The following is an 18,241-nucleotide window of genomic DNA, read 5'->3' on the forward strand; positions in this document are numbered from 1 at the left end:
ATATGCCCAAAAATATAAATAAAAAATTTATTTTGACCTAGAAAATTCATATTTTTATGAATATAAGTCAAAAAATTCAGGAAAAATAATATTTGACTCAGAATATTATTTTATTTAAGAATATGTTAGAAAAATTCCTAAATCCTTAAAAATTTACAAAATTTAAATCATCATTTTAAAAATTAATTTAATAATTTTACACTTGGTAACACAAGTATATAATCTATTTAGTGCAAATAAACATTTAAATATGGCTATATTAACCTACTTAAAATACGTGTTAGCATAAATAAGTTTGAAATTAGGGAGAATAAATGCAATAAAATGAGATTTTGTCTCCAATTGCAGCAGAGAGGAAAAAGGGATCTGGCAGAGATAGGTGAAATAAATGCAAATAAATCCCAAGTCACAACTCATAAGGGAAATGATTGTGTGGGTATGAGAGCTGCAACAACAACTTTGAGATGTCATTTACGAAGTGATGAAGGAATGCGTTAGGACTCAATTCTAGGCTTACCATTAGACAAGCTGAGCCGATCTTAAGAATACCGAGAGACGAATATTGAGGCATTGGGATTGTTTGACTCCGGCCCAAACAATTGACAGGTTAGGACAAATATCAAAGGAGAAAAATCAACCCTTAATTTAGAAGATGAAGATGAAGTATAGTGACCATTCGGTGAATCTCTGAACCTTATCTATTGATCAGTTTCTCAATACCCTTCCCTGGATTCTAAGCTCTCACATGCTCACCACATGGATCTCTCCATGGTGGTAGATATATGACTTTTGAATGTAAATGGGAAGAAAAGATAAACCAAGCCATGTCCTAGACCAGAACAAGAAATCCTTGCCATGACCCAGATCATAAAAAGATGCATATTACAAAAGATTTTTTTTCTTCAAGCTCATTTAAGACTTTTTTAAGAACATGGTCAAATTGCAATAATGATGGAATTAACTTATAAATTGAATTTCAAAATTCCAGTTTGAAATATGGGAAGGAAGGTATGTGGATAAAGGAGGGAAATCAAGCCCTCCAACCCTTGGAATTAAATCAAAATGCTAGGAAATTTAAGGTACTCTTTTTAAAAATAAATAAATTAAGGCACTATTATTTAAACTATTATCCCCTCACTTTGCATCACATCTTAGATTTCTGCTACATACTTGTTGTTGGTCGCTTAGCGCATCAGATTTCTGTGATCCATTATTTTTCTTCAATGGTGTGGAAGATACCGTTCATGTTTCATCAAGATTCTTGGAGAAAAAGCACCACTCAGCCCTTGAGTGAAGTGACAAGGATGTTTGTGTAACTTAAGATATGTTTGATTTAAAATTTATCACCTTTTATTTTAGGTCATATTATAGTGTATAGTTCATACGTCAAAGTTTCTGATGCACCAAACCATGATACAATTTTTCTGATGTGGAAAAATTCAAGAATAGATCACTACCCATCGGTTACCCATTCTACCATTTGGTAGCGCATTGCTGCCCATAAATTATGCATTGGCAATCGCTACCGCTTGCAAAGTGTTGCTATTGGAGCGACGGCCAAAGGTATAAGAATTCATTTGAATTGGATGTATCCTAAAAAGATCCCCAATTTTTCCAAAAATCATATAATATTAGCTGAACCTATTAAAAATGAAACAAACACTTATTTTGATTTATTAATTCTTAAACTAGTTTTACTTTATTTTAGTGAATTGGTTTCTGAGAAAATTTTTAAAGTCCCAAAAAATTTAAAATCACCAGAACAAATTACTTTAACTAATATTTACTCTGTCATTGCCTTCTCCTTGTGGATTTTACACTTATTTACCTCGTACGAAGGAAAATTTAATAAATATTTTTGCATAAATCAGAACTTAAAAATGATGAATTTTAATCAAAATTCTTGTTTATCACTTATCCCTTAGTCCTTAGAATGAAGTGTACTGTTGGTCGAAGAGGGAAAATTTTCCTATTTTGAACTAATTGGTTTAGAGATTTTATCAAGCTGCAATAGCAGCATTAGAGATAATGGTAGCAGAGGCTGTAATAAGGGAGATGGAAGCAGCAGCGGTAGAGTTGGCAGCCAGGGAAAGGAGAAATGCAATTGCTCTTTCTCTCACAATTTCCATATGCAGATATGTAGGAAAATGCTTCTACTAACAATGGAGATAGAGATAGAAATAGCAATGAACATTACATACATTGGATGACCGGAATTCCCCCCTTTACTTCCCTCTAAACATATACGAAACAAGACTCTCCACATCATGAATAGTGTTGTTAGTCGATGCTTTCCTTCTTTAAAAACCACATCATTACACTGAAGCCATATTGCTCATAACACTGCAAGAGGTCTTCCCTGTTTCATCCTACTCTTGTACTCACTTTCCTGAGAGAATCCCATAATGCCTCGTCTGAGGATGGGCCCGCTGAGATCTACTGTAAGGCCCACATCACCTGCGCAAACTAGCACGCAAGAAAAATGTGTGAGCGGCCTTCTTCAGCCTATGTGCACATAGTGCATTTTAATGAGATGTTCGATAACTTTCTCTTCAAGAGGGCTCTTGTCACATGAAACCGCCAAATCAACAACCATCCAATAATATGCACCTTTTCAAGAACTTTCTATTTCCATAGAATTCTCCATCAGTAATGGGTGTTGATGCCTTTTTCAATCCCTCTTTGATTCTTCATGTAAGCCTCCTATACAAAAAAAAGGTCCCTCTCCACTCACATCCATCTTGTATTACATTACAAGGGCTAAGATGTATTAACAACCGTTGAATATTCATCAACTCATCTGCCTTTGATCTGACAAGGCACCCTCCCAGATCAGATTCCATGTGTCGTCTCAGCACTTCTAACGGTGCTGTAGGGATTCTGTGCAAGGGCAAAGAGGTCTGGAAACTACTTTCTAAGAAAACCTTGAGTACGCTGATGGTCCAACCAATATCAAAACAATGATTTATTCTCAAGTTTGGAGCCAGCAAAATTCCTGGGCTTGAGAGGTCTTTCTCGTGCCATGACACCTAGTAGAATTCCATTGAACTCAAACCACACACTTATCCCAGTTCAGTCCCCAGCCACTACTATCCTTCAGAATGTTTAGGACCATGTCCTCCTCTGAAGTCATAACTCTACCCACCCATTTCATCAGTAGTGACGAGAGATAAAGGGAACCAGGAATTAAAAAGATCAAACCTGCTCATAGCATGAGGGGATACAAGGGTTTCTTCAAACTCAACAATATTTCCTATTCTCTTAAATCTATCTCAAACTTAAAAAGAGTGTATCTCAAGCAGAAGTGACAAAATTACCACTTCCTACCCTTGGGGATGAAACATACTATCAGCCAGGACATTTATGTTTCATGTTTTACTTTCTCTAATTCTGTTTTTATTCCCTTATTTTCCAATTTATGTTATTTCCTCTTTCGGGGTATTTCTATTATTATCCCCGTATTTGTATACCATAGCCTGGTATCCAAACCAATATTGTTTAGTGAGAGCCATAACATTGTTGTCGTTCAATAACTGCTCTCTCTCCCCTAGTATTTCTAGAGGAGACAAGATTCACAATCAAGATCTAGAGACACCTGTTTCCAGTGAAAGCACATACTTTATCTCATATTTGAAATGATCCCGGTTCGTGTCTATGAACGCCATCGGCCTACGAAGAAGAAACAGCCCACAAGCCCACCAGGTGTTCCAAATTAGGTGCTGGAAATGGCCAAGAAGCAGGGACTGCAACTTGTAAGTGTGAATCATCTCACTCTCTCTCCATCTGTCTGTCTTCGTCTACTGTGCTCTCCCTCTAAGCCGTTCATCAACTCCAACACCTTCCAGATGGTCTTTCCTGCAATGACTGCAGCTTCTCCTGGCTCTTGGGGGCAATCTTTCCGCTTCTGTATATCTTCTTTCCCCTCTTTTTCTCTCTTCTGTTGTTGAATAATTGCATGATCTCTTGATATAGAGGTATCTTTTTATGGAGGGAAATTACACCGCCATTGATAGACCTGTGGCAGGGTGAAATCTTTAGTAAATGAGTTTTCCTGTAGGATTAATGGCCGTTTTCTAGAGGGAAGGGGGAAATTCCAGTTCATATGATTCTCTTTGAATTTTTTTTTTTTTTTGAAGAAAATAAGGAAGACCACCCCGAGTGGTGTTCAACCTGATGCTATTAAGAAATGAAGCTGTGTACAAACCATATACAAATTGAAGGCATTCGCTCTTTGAAAATTGGGCAAAGTTCTTACAGAATTTAACATAACAAAACAAGTTAGCCTGAAGGCATTCGCCCGGACCATCCAGGGGGGTAGAAAATTCGCCCCTTTGGGTTGAATTTTTAACGGACCACCCACCCTTGCCATCTAAATCATTCAAGAGATCTGTCATGGGTTAGGTTAAGACTTACTTTCAGAGGATCGCTGCTCGGCTGATACCCCTGGCAGTTAGGCTGGCCTTCTTCAATGCTCACCGTATGTCTGTCAAGTTGGATTCTTCTCTATTGTATGCCAGCCTTGAGGGTGGCACCACCAACATGCCCATTCTGGTGCCTTAACAATCACGATGGCAACATAAACAAATCATTATTTTCAAAACAGATGATTATTTTCATAATAAATATAATTCGAAATGTGAAATATACGGAATGAAAAATAAGTACTCAATATCTATAAATCAATGTATGAGAACTCTAGCCTAGCAGACACAATTATGAGTTACACGACAACACTATTTATCACATATTAAACGGAAGAAAAGAGTCAAGTTTCACACTCGAACAGAATAAAATATTAAAAAACTGGTTTTTTCTAAGAAAAAAATATTAAGGAAATGTATTTTCTCAGAAAGAAAATGAGAAATAGCGTCAAGAAACTCTTATGAAACTAACAATAGGAATTTGAATTTCCTTAATAGTTTTTTGGACGCCTTAAGAAACTGGTCAAGCCAAAAACCTGAAAATATGAATTTTGGACACTTGAAATAGCGTCAAGGCAAACGTAACCAAGCGGGGTAGAGGTAATTTTAGTTATTACGTTATTAAAAAATAAACTACCTGAGATACAGGTTCCGGGTTATGAGCTTGAACAAGATTTCAGATCGCACCTGTTTTCAAGAATAAAGTGAGTTCAGTGGATCAAAAGTGTCTTTATTAAGCAAAAAAGTTATTTCGTGTCAACTTTTAACCCAGAAATAGCATGTTCAAGAAATTGATTTTTTGTATAAATTTGAGGAAAAGATGAATGAAGACGAACCAGACTCCTAAATAGAGAATTTATAAAAAGTCTAGCAATACAAAGTAGCTATCCACCCATAGGGGTCGATCATTCTTCAATTTAGACCTGATTGTCACTACTGTGATTCGAGTTGCCTCTGGGGAAAAAGTTTGCTATTCAGACTTTGTAAGCCTCACCTGTGGAACTCTTCTCCACTGCAAATAATGAATGGGGGTGGAATGTCTCTGCGTTCGGCGAACAGAGATTAACACGTCAAACTTAGGCAAATGAGTGAAGGCCCAGAAATGATGTAAAGGCACAAAAAGTCTGCCCAGAAATAGACAGGTCTCTTCATCCGCCATAGTGTTTCACGAGTCACTAACTTCATAACCAAAGATAAGCATGTGCTTGCATGAAATGGACCCTCTACTGATCATCCCCTTATTTTTATAAAGCAACGAAAAAATACAAAATTCAAGAATTTTCATACTAAAGGTAATGCGAAATGACTGTCATACAATGCGCGAAAAATCTTCAGAATATGACACAAGTGGGCCTTCTGTAAAAGCCATATCTACTTCAAACAGAAACATATAGAAATTTATGGGGATGTAGGCGAGGAAAATTCCTCTAAATTCCTAAATTGGTTCAGCAATTTCATATTATTTTAAACAGAGAATTCATTCAGTGTTTGATCGTCACCAAAAGGAATAGAAAATTGATGACAACGATATCCAATCAGAGAAGCTAACCGGCCCAGTAGAACTTTCTTTGCAGCAAGCAAAACCCATTCGATCATTGGCTTCACTGAAATCCTGATTTTTTCATCGTTAAGACAACACGTCTGAAAATGCACAAATTCAAACCAAGTTTTAGAAATCGAAAACAGAAACATTTCATAAAACATCAATCCTGATATGCAAGAAGAATTTGTAGAATGTGAGATTAATGAGAGAAAGAAGGAATTCGAGAAAGGAAGAATCTAAAACAACGAGGGCTAAGCATTGAATTAAATTGATTGTTCATGAAAATTTTTCATGCCATTCGCAGCAGTTAAATTCTAAACATAATATAAAGTAAGACATAGAACTTGCTCCTCAGGAGGCACAAGATGAAAAAAGCCCAAAAAGTGGCCGATAAGGTAGATCCTATGCGACTATAATAACATCTCCTCCGTGGTGCCCATCATTAATTAAAAGGATCTAGGGTATTATCCTATGTGATTTCTGTGGCAGTTAATCTGTTCCGACATACATCAGAAAGCTGGTAAATAAACATACAGAAAATCTAAAAGAAAAAAGTAGTTTCCTCTGTATAATAAATATAAAATAATTACCTTCACAAGGCACTAGCTAGATCACTCAAGGAGGCCTCTTTTGGCATCCAGTCTCTCTCCAAGGCGATTTCCAATAGGTGCTTAGCTTCATTTGGGGAACCCGTGTTATACAGGCCGTGAATTACGGCCACACATGTCTTAACTTCGGGCTTGAATCCTTGTTCAGCCAATCCACTCAACAATTTTGATGCTGTTGAGAAATCCCCCTTCTCACAGAGCCCACAAATCAAAGATTCGAATGATGAAGAGCCCAGTCTCCCACCAGTCCCCGATAATTTCTCCTGAAACTTCAACGCTTGGCCAACGTCTCCTGTCCTACAATAACCATGGACCATCACTCCGTATGTGATCTCATCAGGCATGATTTCCTTCTTCAACATCTCGTCAAAAAGGCCGAACGCCTCAGCCATGTTTCCTTCCCTGCTGTACCCATCAATGAGAGATGTGTATGTGACTGCATTTGGAACCACCATCTTTCCCTCCATCTCCAAGAATAACCTCCTGGCATCATCCATCTTTCCCGCCTTGCAGAGGCAATCAATCACAGTAGTGTAGGTAACCACGTCTGGCTCAATCTTTCTGCGTTCCATCGACTCTAGAAACTGTGTAGCCTCCTCCAGCTTGCCTAACTTGCAGAACCCATCAAGTAGAGTGTTGAAGGAGAGGGTACTGGCAAGCCCCTTGGAAGACATCTCTTCAAAGATCTCCAGTGCTCTATCCATCATCCCTTCTTTGCAGCACCCGGAGACAAGCACGCCGCAGAGGAAGTTATCAGGGAGAATTCCCCTGGAAATCATCTCATCAAACAGAGAGAAGGCCTCCGGGAGGTTTCCCAGCTTGCACATTCCATCTATCATCACAGTGTAAGTCACTCTGGTGGGAGACAGACCCTTCCTAGAAACCTCCAGAAACCAATCCTTCGCCTTCTCTGAATCCCCAGACTTGAGCAGGCCGTCGATGAGAGAGTTGTAGGTGAAGACATTAGGTTTTATACCCTTAGACTCCATTTCTTCCACCAAACTTGAGGCTTTATCCGACTGACTCGTCTTGCAGAAGCCAGATATCAAAGCAGTGTAGATGAACACATCTGGTGTAAGACCCTTATCCTGAAGCTCTGTGAAGATCTGAAGAGCTTCTTCCATCTTGCCCACCTTGGAGAATCCATTGATGAGGACTCCATATGCCTGAGCATCAGGAAGAATCCCTCTTCCAAGCATGGAACGAAAGGTAGCGAAGGCCTCCTTAAAGTTTCCAGCTTTGCAGTGCCCATCAATTAACGATGTGTAGATCACATCATTAGGGTTTACCCCTGCTGCAAGCATCTCTGCTAAGCACTTCTCAGCCTCTTCCATTTTCCCAGCCATGCTAAACCCATGAAGAAGAACACCATACGAGAATTCATTGGGCAACAAGCCTCTCTCTTTCATTGTCTTCAAACAATCCCTTGCTTCATCCATCCTTCTAGCTTTACTTAGCCCCACGATGAGTGCATTATAGCAGAATGCATCTGGAAGAAGGTTTTTAACGGCCATTACGTCAAGAACCTCGTAGGCCTTCTCAAACTTGCCTTCCCTGCAGAATCCTGAGATAATTGCAGTGTAAAGAGACAGACTTGGCTTCAATCTTGGCTCGGCCATCTCTTCTAAGTAGACGGCGGCTCGCTCCGACTCTCCGTTCCGACAAAGGCCGTTAATAATCGCACTGTGTGTATGAAAATTAGGCAATAGATCGCTCCTCAGCTTCATTTTCGCCAATTTTTTGAACGCTTCTTCTTGTTTCTTTGCCCGGAAATACCCTTCAATGATCAGATTGTAGGTCATCGTGTCAGGTTTCAAGCCAAGTCTCTCGATTTCGTTCAAGAGATCATGCAATTTTTCAGTTCTTCCAATCTTGCAGAGACCACGGATGAGATTATTGAAAGTTGTGATATTGGGAAGAACTCCAGAGCTTTGAATTAGATCCCACACTTGAAATGCCGCCTCAATATTGCCTTCTCTCATGAATCCATCGATCATCGCCGAGAAGGCCGAAATATCAGGAATCAAACCCGAGCTACCCATCTCTGCGAGAAGAGCCCTTGCTTCATGTGATCTTCCATCCCTGCATAATCCATTCACTAGAGTAGAATACGTAAATGAATCAGCTCGTAGACCCTTCTCCACCATCTCCGTCTTCATCTTGAAAGCTTCCTCTAGATTTCCCCCTCTGCAAAACCCATTAATCATCGTGTTGTAGATGACTTCATTAGGCCTGCAACCCTTCTCCTCCATTTCTGCGAAGACTTTCTTTGCAGAATTCAGGTCCCCAATCTTGAAATAGGCGCCGATAAGGATCGAATAGTTGTAAACATCTGGTTCTCGGTCCATCGATCGCATTAATCCATTGATCTTCCAGAAGAATTCCATCATATTGGCCTTCATCAGATCTTTCAACAGAGAATTCAAACACCTCAAGCTGGGCGCCAGACTCAAGCTGTTCATCTGGAAAACAATCTCCGCTGCCTCCCTCAACAAACCCATCTTCTTGCAAACGTCGATCAACATAGAGAACACCAAAGAATCCGATTCCAGGGTCTGGGCGTAAACCCCAGCAATCGAATCCACGATCAAAGGGACTGGAACGCGGGTTTTGATCATCCGTTCGATGACGCCAGAGGAAGGGCCAGGGAAGCCCCAATTGCAGAGATAAACAGCGAGTGCGGAGAATGAATCTAGACTGTGAGGGGATCCCCCGAGCTGGGATTCCGACCAATAGAAGAAATCTAGGAGGCGGCGAGGGTCTGTTCTTCGGAGCTTTGGATGACGGATGATTGTATTGATTACCTCGGGGGTGAGCCTCCGGGCGAGGTCTGAGGAATCCATGAGAGATTTCCAGCCATGGCGGAAGAGAAGATCACAGATTTTACCTGCGACGTCGTCTGAAGCGGGTTGGGGGCTGTCGCTTACGTGGCGCCGGGCTACTTGCTGTGGAGAGGAGAGCCTTCCGCCATTGACGAGAGCTCTGCATCTACGCAGATGGATGATCATTCTCCTCTGAGCTTCTCCCTCCTGATGAGGTGAGATGTGTGTAACTTTGGTTTCTCTCTCTTAGAAGTGATTACTTAGATTTTATATGTATGGTTCAAATTTTTGATTTTGGTGTCAAGGGAGGATAGTGTTTATAAGGAGGTTTTGTTTTGTTTTGTTTTGTTATTCATGATGTCCTTGAGGTGGCTGTGCTGTTGTTGCGTGGTGCGGTTTGAAATTTTTGTTAACCCAAGATCTTCGTCCATTAGCGTGAAATTTGTTTTTGTTTTGTTATTCAGAATGTCCTTGAGGTGGTTGTGCTGTTGTTGCGCGGTGCAGTTTGAATTTTTTGTTAACCCAAAATCTTCGTCCATTAGGGTCAAATTTATTTTTATTTTGTTATTCAGAATGTCCTTGAGGTGGTTGTGCTGTTGCTGCATGGTGCGGTTTGAGTTTTTTGGATAACCCAAAATCTTCGTCCATTAGGGTCGAATTTGTTTTTGTTTTGTTCTGTTCTGTTATTCAGAATGTCCTTGAGGTGGTTGTGTTGTTGCTGCACGGTGCGGTTTGAATTTTTTGAATAACCCAAAATCTTTGTCCATTAGGTGATCGTGCTTATGGTGGTTGTGCTGATGGTGCGCGGTGCGGTTTGAATTTTTTGTTAACCCAGGATCTTCGTCCATTAGGGTCGAATTTGTTTTTGTTTTGTTCTGTTCTGTTATTCAGAATGTCCTTGAGGTGGTTGTGCTGTTGCTGCACGGTGCGGTTTGAATTTTTTGAATAACCCAAAATCTTTGTCCATTAGGGTCGAATTTGTTTTTGTTTTGTTCTGTTCTGTTATTCAGAATGTCCTTGAGGTGGTTGTGCTGTTGCTGCACGGTGCGGTTTGAATTTTTCGGATAACCCAAAATCTTCGTCCATTAGGGTCGAATTTGTTTTTTTTTTGTTCTGTTCTGTTATTCAGAATGTCCTCAAGGTGATCGTGCTTATGGTGGTTGTGCTGATGGTGCGCGGTGCGGTTTGAATTTTTTGTTAACCCAGGATCTTCGTCCATTAGGGTCGAATTTTTTTTTTGTTTTATTTTGTTTTGTTATTCAGAAAGACCTTAAGGTTTTTGTGCTACTGTTGCGCGTTGTGGTTTGAATTTTTTGTTAACCCAAAGTCTTCATTCATTAGGGTTGAATTTGTTTTGTTATTCAGAATGTCCTTAAGGTGGTTGTGCTGTTGTTGCGTGGTGCGGTTTGAATTTTTTGTTAACCCAAAATCTTCATCCATTAGGGTCAAATTTCTGCTCCGTAAATGCACCGGTATTAGAAATTTTGTGTAGTAATTGTCGAAATAATGATGATTGTGATGACTTAGTCATCATTATCATCCTTTGTGAATTGTTGATGGATGTTGATGATGGTAACTTGTCATTGGTCTTTCGCCACTTTCTCAAATTTTTACTCTTTCACATTAGATGAAAAATGAAGAAGTTGTCATTGTCTTTGTCATGCATTGTTGGCAAGGATGATGTGGATACTTTTGTCCTTGGCATTCTGAGTGCAAGTGAGGACCCTGATGAGTTTTCATTGTCCCTTGTATATGATGAACTCGTCATCATCATTGGTGCATCATTCATCATGGGTTTTAATTTAAAAATAATAAAAAATATTACAATTAATTCATATTTTATTATTTATCAATAGCCCTTCAATGTGTTAATAGGTGATTTATTTTAAGCCTGTAGAAATACAATATATGAGCTCACAACTTAAAACAAACTGTGTTTATTCCAGAACTTAGTTTCATGGGGATATCTATGTTGAGGGGTCATGTCTTAATTACAATGTGAATTTTTAATGGGTTCCATGAATTGATTAAAGAGTACAATTTGTTCAAGAAGTCCAATATACATCTTTGGCAAGAATAGTCACCAATGAAGTCATCTCAAAATACTCACCAATGGAAGATCTCCAACATATCCTTCGAAAATTTCTAAAGAGAGATGCAATAAAGAAATAAGAGATATTCAAATGGCTGCATTCACTTTGTTCCTACCAATCATTTAGCCATATAGTTGTTGTTATTGAGGATTTTTTTAAAAGTTATTCCTCATCGATTTCCATAGTGGCATTGGATGGTTGATCAAGTTTTCAAGGTGTTTAAAAGGATGAGATATACTATAAAATGGACCACAAAAGCTCAGTCACATATCACAAGACAAAACTATGGGGTCAGAATGGATCAAAACTGATAGGGATTAAATGGATGTGATCAAAGAGATAATGAGTCATAATGAGGTTTCATCCATTCAATTGGTCACATTATCAAAAATATGTTGTGCATTATCATCTTTACTATAGAAAAACCACATCAGAACTAACACAGTTCTAATATCCTGAACCAATTTAAAAAATATATCTGGATAACTGTCTGTGTTATTTTTTTATAATAAAAATTGAATAAATATTTCCTATCCACTACTGCCCAATTATATTGTCTTTAAAGTGGCACAACACAAAATTCTGAAAATTCTGACATATTTTCACAATTACATTAAACTATCTCTATAGTTTATACAAAAATATGAATGTTGAAGATGAATCTTTGGAGATGAATCTTTTTCCCAAATTCCATATGTAATATAACCTTTTGTTTTTGTGCATGAAATAAAAAATTACATAGTAGAACAAGGAAATTAATTCATATTTTATATCCTAAACCCCAAATAATCACATCACCTTGTGCATTAAATTTTCCACTCTCACTTTTCTCATTGTAAGAGTTTCCTCAAGCCATTCACATGTCCTGCCTCTAGACATATCATGCAATCGATAAAACATTAGATCTCTTCTTCAGCTTCTTCAACTTTCCTGTAAGAAATTGTAGATCATCTTGCCATCAAGTCACACTAGTGAGAGTAGTGCTTTGAAAAGAAGATAACATAAGGAGGTGCATCAAGCTAGCAGAGGACCTAAAATGTGTGCCCCCTCATTTATACTTATTTTGGACCTTTTTTTATAAAAGGTCCAAAAATATCGAGAAACATATTAAGTAATCAAGGATAGATTTAACCGAATCAATATGTTAATTTTCCATCCCATGAGGATTCTAAGCTACACCTCGTACTCTGGAAGGTATAAACAGTGAAGATATTCTCTAATGGAACCTTTACCTTTATCAATTATTTACGATATGGCTAACCATCAAACCCTAATCCTTCAACCTTGTAAGTATTTATGTGTAACATAGATCTGAGATCATATTCTATGATATCTTCACTACCCCACTATGGATTTAATGCATTGTTTTCTGTGGGTTAATCTCCTCTTATATCAAGGATAGAGGATCCCATCTTGACCACTCAATCACCTTCATGATTGCTATATGCAAGATAATTCTAGTTTGAATATTGTTATTTGGGATTCATATGTCATAATTAAAAAAAAATTGACCATCTATATTATGCTTTTGGTGTCTCAGGTACAAGAGCTACTTATATCACTATGACATGAATCAACCTGATTCAAGTTTTGGTATAATACCACCAAGGGATTCATAAATTTCTTTAAATTGACGTCCATGATTACATCCAATGACTAAAAATATTTTTATGATATCATAATGTTGTTACATTTAGTTTCTAAAACATGCTTTCTAAATATTTCATCCAGGAAGGATACTCAAGAAGGGCATTTAACTCTTTCTAAACCTGATTGATGTTTAGGTATAGTACCATCAAATTGAGGATTAATGCATATTCATTGATTGAACTCTTTCCATAAAGAGCACCCACCATGTCTTTAGTGTTAGAAATATATGTGGCCTGAAATCCAATCACCCATTCCTTATCTTGTTCAATATTGAGTGATACAATATAATTCATTAAAATGCATGCGTGAAACATACTACTTAAATCTATGAATATATACAATATCTAGAAAAGTTATGAGGAGATCATAATACAATGATCATTAGTCTCTAAAAATGTGTTCTAAACATTTCCTATTTGAAGGATACTTGAGAAGGACATTCAAATGTCCAGATTCAATAGCACTATCTAGTCCCACTCATATGATAAATAGTGGGTGCCCTTTGGGGAAAGAGTTCATTAAAATGATCCGTATGAATCCCTGAATAGCAATATACCTATCGTCAATCAAGTTGATACTTATCACAATGTGTAACTGGTCCTTAAAATGAGACTCCAAAAACATCTTGTGAATGGGCAGGTGTGTTTTGACTATAACCTGAGAGTCTCTAATCAGGGGACTCCAAAGTGTCCTAGACATTATTAACAGGTTAATATGACAATATTTACATGTTTACTTCCAATAAATTGATTATATGTGTGTTATCAAGACTAAAATGATTAAATACATCTTAGAAAAATATATTGATTTTTAAAAAAAAATTAATTATTTTAAGGGATTTTTATGATGTCATATTCTGAAAAAAATGTTTTTTTGAGTTGGAATATGATTTTTTTGAAAATTCGATATTATAGTAATAAAGATATGATTTTTTAACGTCTATATATGATTTTTCTAGATTATATTTAATTATATATGAGTTACTTTTTTGGGTTTGAAATGATTTGCGCAATGCGCCACCGTTCGATTCATCAAATGGAAATAGCTAAATTATTCATGTTAATGATTGGTGTCTGTCACTCATTAAAATGAAATCATCATGGCATCACAATTAACCATGCCATAATAGCATTAATTACTACTGATATTTGTTTTACTGTATTACTACAAATGATGACGAGGCCCAATAAAAAAAGAGCTATTTTTGCGCAATAAATGTGTGCGTGGTCCCTAGCTTGCAGAACTTTAAAATATAAGTTTAAGATAGTTTGAATGATACAAATATGCATAATTGATGATGTGCCACAAGAGAGAGAGCACAGTGTGCACACATGACGCATACATGTTCACATGGAGCTGATGTGTTTGGCAATCATTAGAGCATTTTTAAATGTGTGTTCATGTTATTCATGTTGACACACCTCCACATCAGATATCTTTATCGTTATTTTAATATTAATATATTTTATATCTTAAGACATTTTTTACATTTTTTTTGCACTGACACATGGTGGAACAAAAGCCGTCGATTGAGGATGACGAAGGTGAGTCTGATCCAATTGTTGCACTTAATGCAAAAGTATACACAATACCCTAAAAGTGATGCAGCGGCACTGATGAGGATGAGGAGAGAGAAATTAATAAATTAAATCAAAGACTAGGAATCGTCCAACTTCAGGGCTTGATATCTGACAGTTCAGAAGGCTAATCGTGCATAAATTTTGAGGGTAGCTTCATCCTTTATCTCCATTATTCTTCCATACGGTAGGATCTATAAATTGAGCCCCTGATCTTTTAAAAGTATATTTAAACTCATTATCATGTAGGGAAACAGACTGAAGGAGAGTGATGTTTTTTTGGTCCATGAAGGATTTTATTGGTGTCTTGAGTGCTTGGAGAAGGCCAACATAGAAGAGTAGAGGCTGATATGTATCAATAAATTTCCTAACGAACATTGGGATGAAAGGTTTGTCACTTGCTGTGCATTGTTTCTAATCTATCACATACATTAGCTCACAAAGAAGGTTAGTCCATCATCATCCATCACCATCCATCACCATCCATCATCATCTACCATCTACACCACTTGTCATCTACACCGTCATGATCTTGACTTGTGTTTTCTCCTCCATTTATGTAATAAATCGTAAACCACTATCTTTGTCCTTATCATTCCTCACTCATTTCCTACATCCACCATCTTATTCTTACATCTTCTCCCATTTTACTCCTTCATTTACATCCACTTTATTCGCGTCATCCAGAACACTTATCTCCCATTGATGGCCAAATCCTATCCAACACCTAGCACCACCTCTCATCTCACCATTTTCATTGCAACCCTGCCTCTTAAGCTAAATGTATACCTTATCATCGTGTGCAAATCATTACCGAGTGATAGTTAAATTCCTAAGATCTGCTCCCTATAGCGACGACCCATACTCATTCACTAGACAAAATCAATTTGTGAGTATCAATTTATAAATTTTATTGATTAAACTCAAATCAACAATGGCATAATTTTAACCGTAAACTTGAGTTTATCACATACCTTAGATGCATAAACAATTCCATGAAGTTGATTACATTTCAAGGTAGTATCATCTGCCTTGGGTATTAGAGGAGATTGACTCAAGGAAGATGATGTAAAATCCCTGGCCAGGCTAGTAGAAATATTGAGGTAGGCGGTCTCCAATAATTTGACCATGCATCAGTACTGACATGAATGATTGATTAAGGTTTGATGGTTAACCATTCACTAGGTCATTTAAGAGTCTTACATTGATGGCACACGCCATCAAGGATCATCGACGACGTTGTTCGTGCCGCCCGCCACCGTCGTCAACAGTGGGGTGAAAGTGCTCAATTATCGTAGTTTGATTTTCACCGTTTCTTTGTCGTGTTTTGTTTTTTCCATTCTCGTCGTCCTGTTTTCATCGCACTGTGACGCATCCCATGTCCGTGTTTTGTCGTCTTTGGGGAGGGGTCCTTAGTCATTTTGGACCCCCTCCCTTGTTCGTTTGTCTTTTCTTTTGTTTTTAATTTTCCTTCTTTCTTTGTAATGGGGGGCCCATTATATAAGGGCCCCCTAATGGACCAGATTCCCCCTTGTTGGATTCATTGTAAGGGCCCATCATGCCCTTATATAAGACAATGATGGGCCCACGTCTTGCTCAGATATGGAATTATTGTGTGGTTGTTATGTTTGTTTTCCAGGTCTCAATGAGAGAAGAGAAGGAGAGGGAGGAGAGGGTGAAGAAGGAGAAGTGGAGAAGAAGAGGAAGATGAGAAGAGAGAGAAGTCAAGGAAAGAGCCAAGGCATAAGAGGGGACAGGGCAAGAAGGGGGTGTCCACCCCAACTGATTGCTCCGCCTGATTCAGTCTCCAGTTGCCGCGGTGTCATTTTTTTTACCTTTGTTTTGCACCGTCCTCCTCCAAGCACGCGTTCGCGCCACCCACACGCAACCTGTGATTGTCTGACCATCTGCATTAGAGACACACCAGCTGCGATCATTCCCACGTCAATGTGGATTCCCGAACCCGGCTGGTCGCACTCGATTGTGCTGCCGCATACCGGACATTGTCGGCGAGTGCTACGGTAGTTGTAGGTCCGACACGTTATTTTTCGCCAAACCGCGAGCATCAATCCGCCCCTTCGTGCATTCTGTACCGTCTTCCCCATCAAGTGACTGTGCACTTGCATCCAGTCAATGCGACTGGTGATGTTGAGTCGCGACTCCGATTCACCAGCCCAAACGCTGCTTGTTCGGGACAATCGGCATTGGTGCAAGTTACGAAAGGCCCAGCACTGCCAACACAACTCATTGTGCACTACAGGATCATTGAACGTGGACACGGTCCCATCTGCCAGACACGCGATGTGAGCCCGCCCACGTATGATGTCGGCACATTCCCTTGCCACTGGTGGATCATTGCTACCTGACCGTGACGTCCCTATCCTTGGGCATTACTCTCCTCCGCCCCTTTTTACCTATAGCTCCGGCATCATCAGTCGCTCATCGAGCTGCCGCCCGCTCTCCAGCTCCTCTCCGCCACACCCGCTTTGACCGCCGCCAATTGTCATCGAATTCTGCACCATGAGCCTGCCGACGAAGAATGCCGTCCTCTCCCGTCACTCGTTTACTTATCTCTTGCAGTATAATTTCTATTTGACTCCACCGCGCTCGGGCTAGGTAGGTGAGACAGGTTTTGAGAGAAACTACAACATATTTGAGTGTCTTACCAGCACGGACGAGACCGTCCGTTACGTGTGAGCCCAACGGATTGACTCCGTTTGGCCGTAGACGCCTTCGTCACTTTGATGAGGTTCGAGAGGCCACCATCGCCGTCACCCGATGACCCCGTCCAAGCTTGGAGCTCGACGCTCCCTCAAGTCGGGGCCTGCAAGTACGATACGTAGGATGCATTCATTTGCATCGTAGTTAATTAATACATTAGGGTTTATCTATCCGTCGGAAGATGACACCGTCGACGTCCGACACCACTATCTTGGTACCGAGCCATCATACTCGGTGTCGACCGGATGACGTCCATGAAAACGTATGGTATCATACATGGATGAGGGATTATATATATACAAGGTAGCTAATTATAATAAAAGTTTAAGGAGAGAGTTGATATACTCCTTTGTATCTTTTAGGAAATGATGTGTATCTTGACACCCTATAGCCTGGTGACTTAATCATTTGATTGGGATAAATTAAGATTATTTAATCTATATGTGATATAGTTAATGATAACTTGCATATTATAATGCTTAATTGATGTATATTACATTATATTTATGTGTTTTGATGGCCATATTTGCATGTTATCATAAATAAATGGAGATAAATAACTTACACTTTGATTTTATTATTGTTTCTAATTTTTTAGTATTTTTACATGGTATTTAACATCAGTGTGTTGAAGAAACATTTTTTACAGGGCATAAAATACTTGGCTAGAGGTTGGTAAAGACTTTACTAATTTTCTGGAATTTTTCCATATTATTATATAATTTTCTGACCACTCTATAGCCAAGAAATCAATTTTAGAATTATAAGAATATTTTTTTAATGATTTATTTAGTATTTTAAATAAT

At 38.6% G+C, this 18,241-nt stretch overlaps 1 protein-coding gene across 3 annotated transcripts; it reads right to left on the bottom strand.

The window, feature by feature from the left end:
• Positions 1 to 3,512: 3,512 nt before the first annotated feature.
• Positions 3,513 to 9,624, bottom strand: LOC144704303 (Pentatricopeptide repeat (PPR) superfamily protein). Of its 3 annotated transcripts, none has more exons than XM_078576678.1 (5): positions 6,555 to 9,624; positions 5,971 to 6,062; positions 5,059 to 5,108; positions 4,414 to 4,555; positions 3,513 to 4,015 (listed from the first exon to the last, which is right to left on the bottom strand). In XM_078576678.1, exon 1 carries the CDS (start codon positions 9,578 to 9,580, stop codon positions 6,557 to 6,559), a length of 3,024 nt encoding a protein of 1,007 aa, XP_078432804.1. In that variant the 5' UTR covers positions 9,581 to 9,624; the 3' UTR covers positions 3,513 to 4,015; positions 4,414 to 4,555; positions 5,059 to 5,108; positions 5,971 to 6,062; positions 6,555 to 6,556. The 3 variants fall into 3 exon arrangements, with proteins under 3 accessions (XP_078432804.1, XP_078432805.1, XP_078432803.1); XM_078576679.1 differs by having other exon boundaries at positions 3,513 to 4,032; XM_078576677.1 differs by lacking the exon at positions 3,513 to 4,015 and having other exon boundaries at positions 4,209 to 4,555.
• Positions 9,625 to 18,241: the final 8,617 nt, after the last annotated feature.

The sequence above is a fragment of the Wolffia australiana genome, chromosome 6, assembly GCF_029677425.1.
Source record: "Wolffia australiana isolate 7733 chromosome 6, ASM2967742v1".
NCBI classification, from domain to species: Eukaryota; Viridiplantae; Streptophyta; class Magnoliopsida; order Alismatales; family Araceae; genus Wolffia; species Wolffia australiana.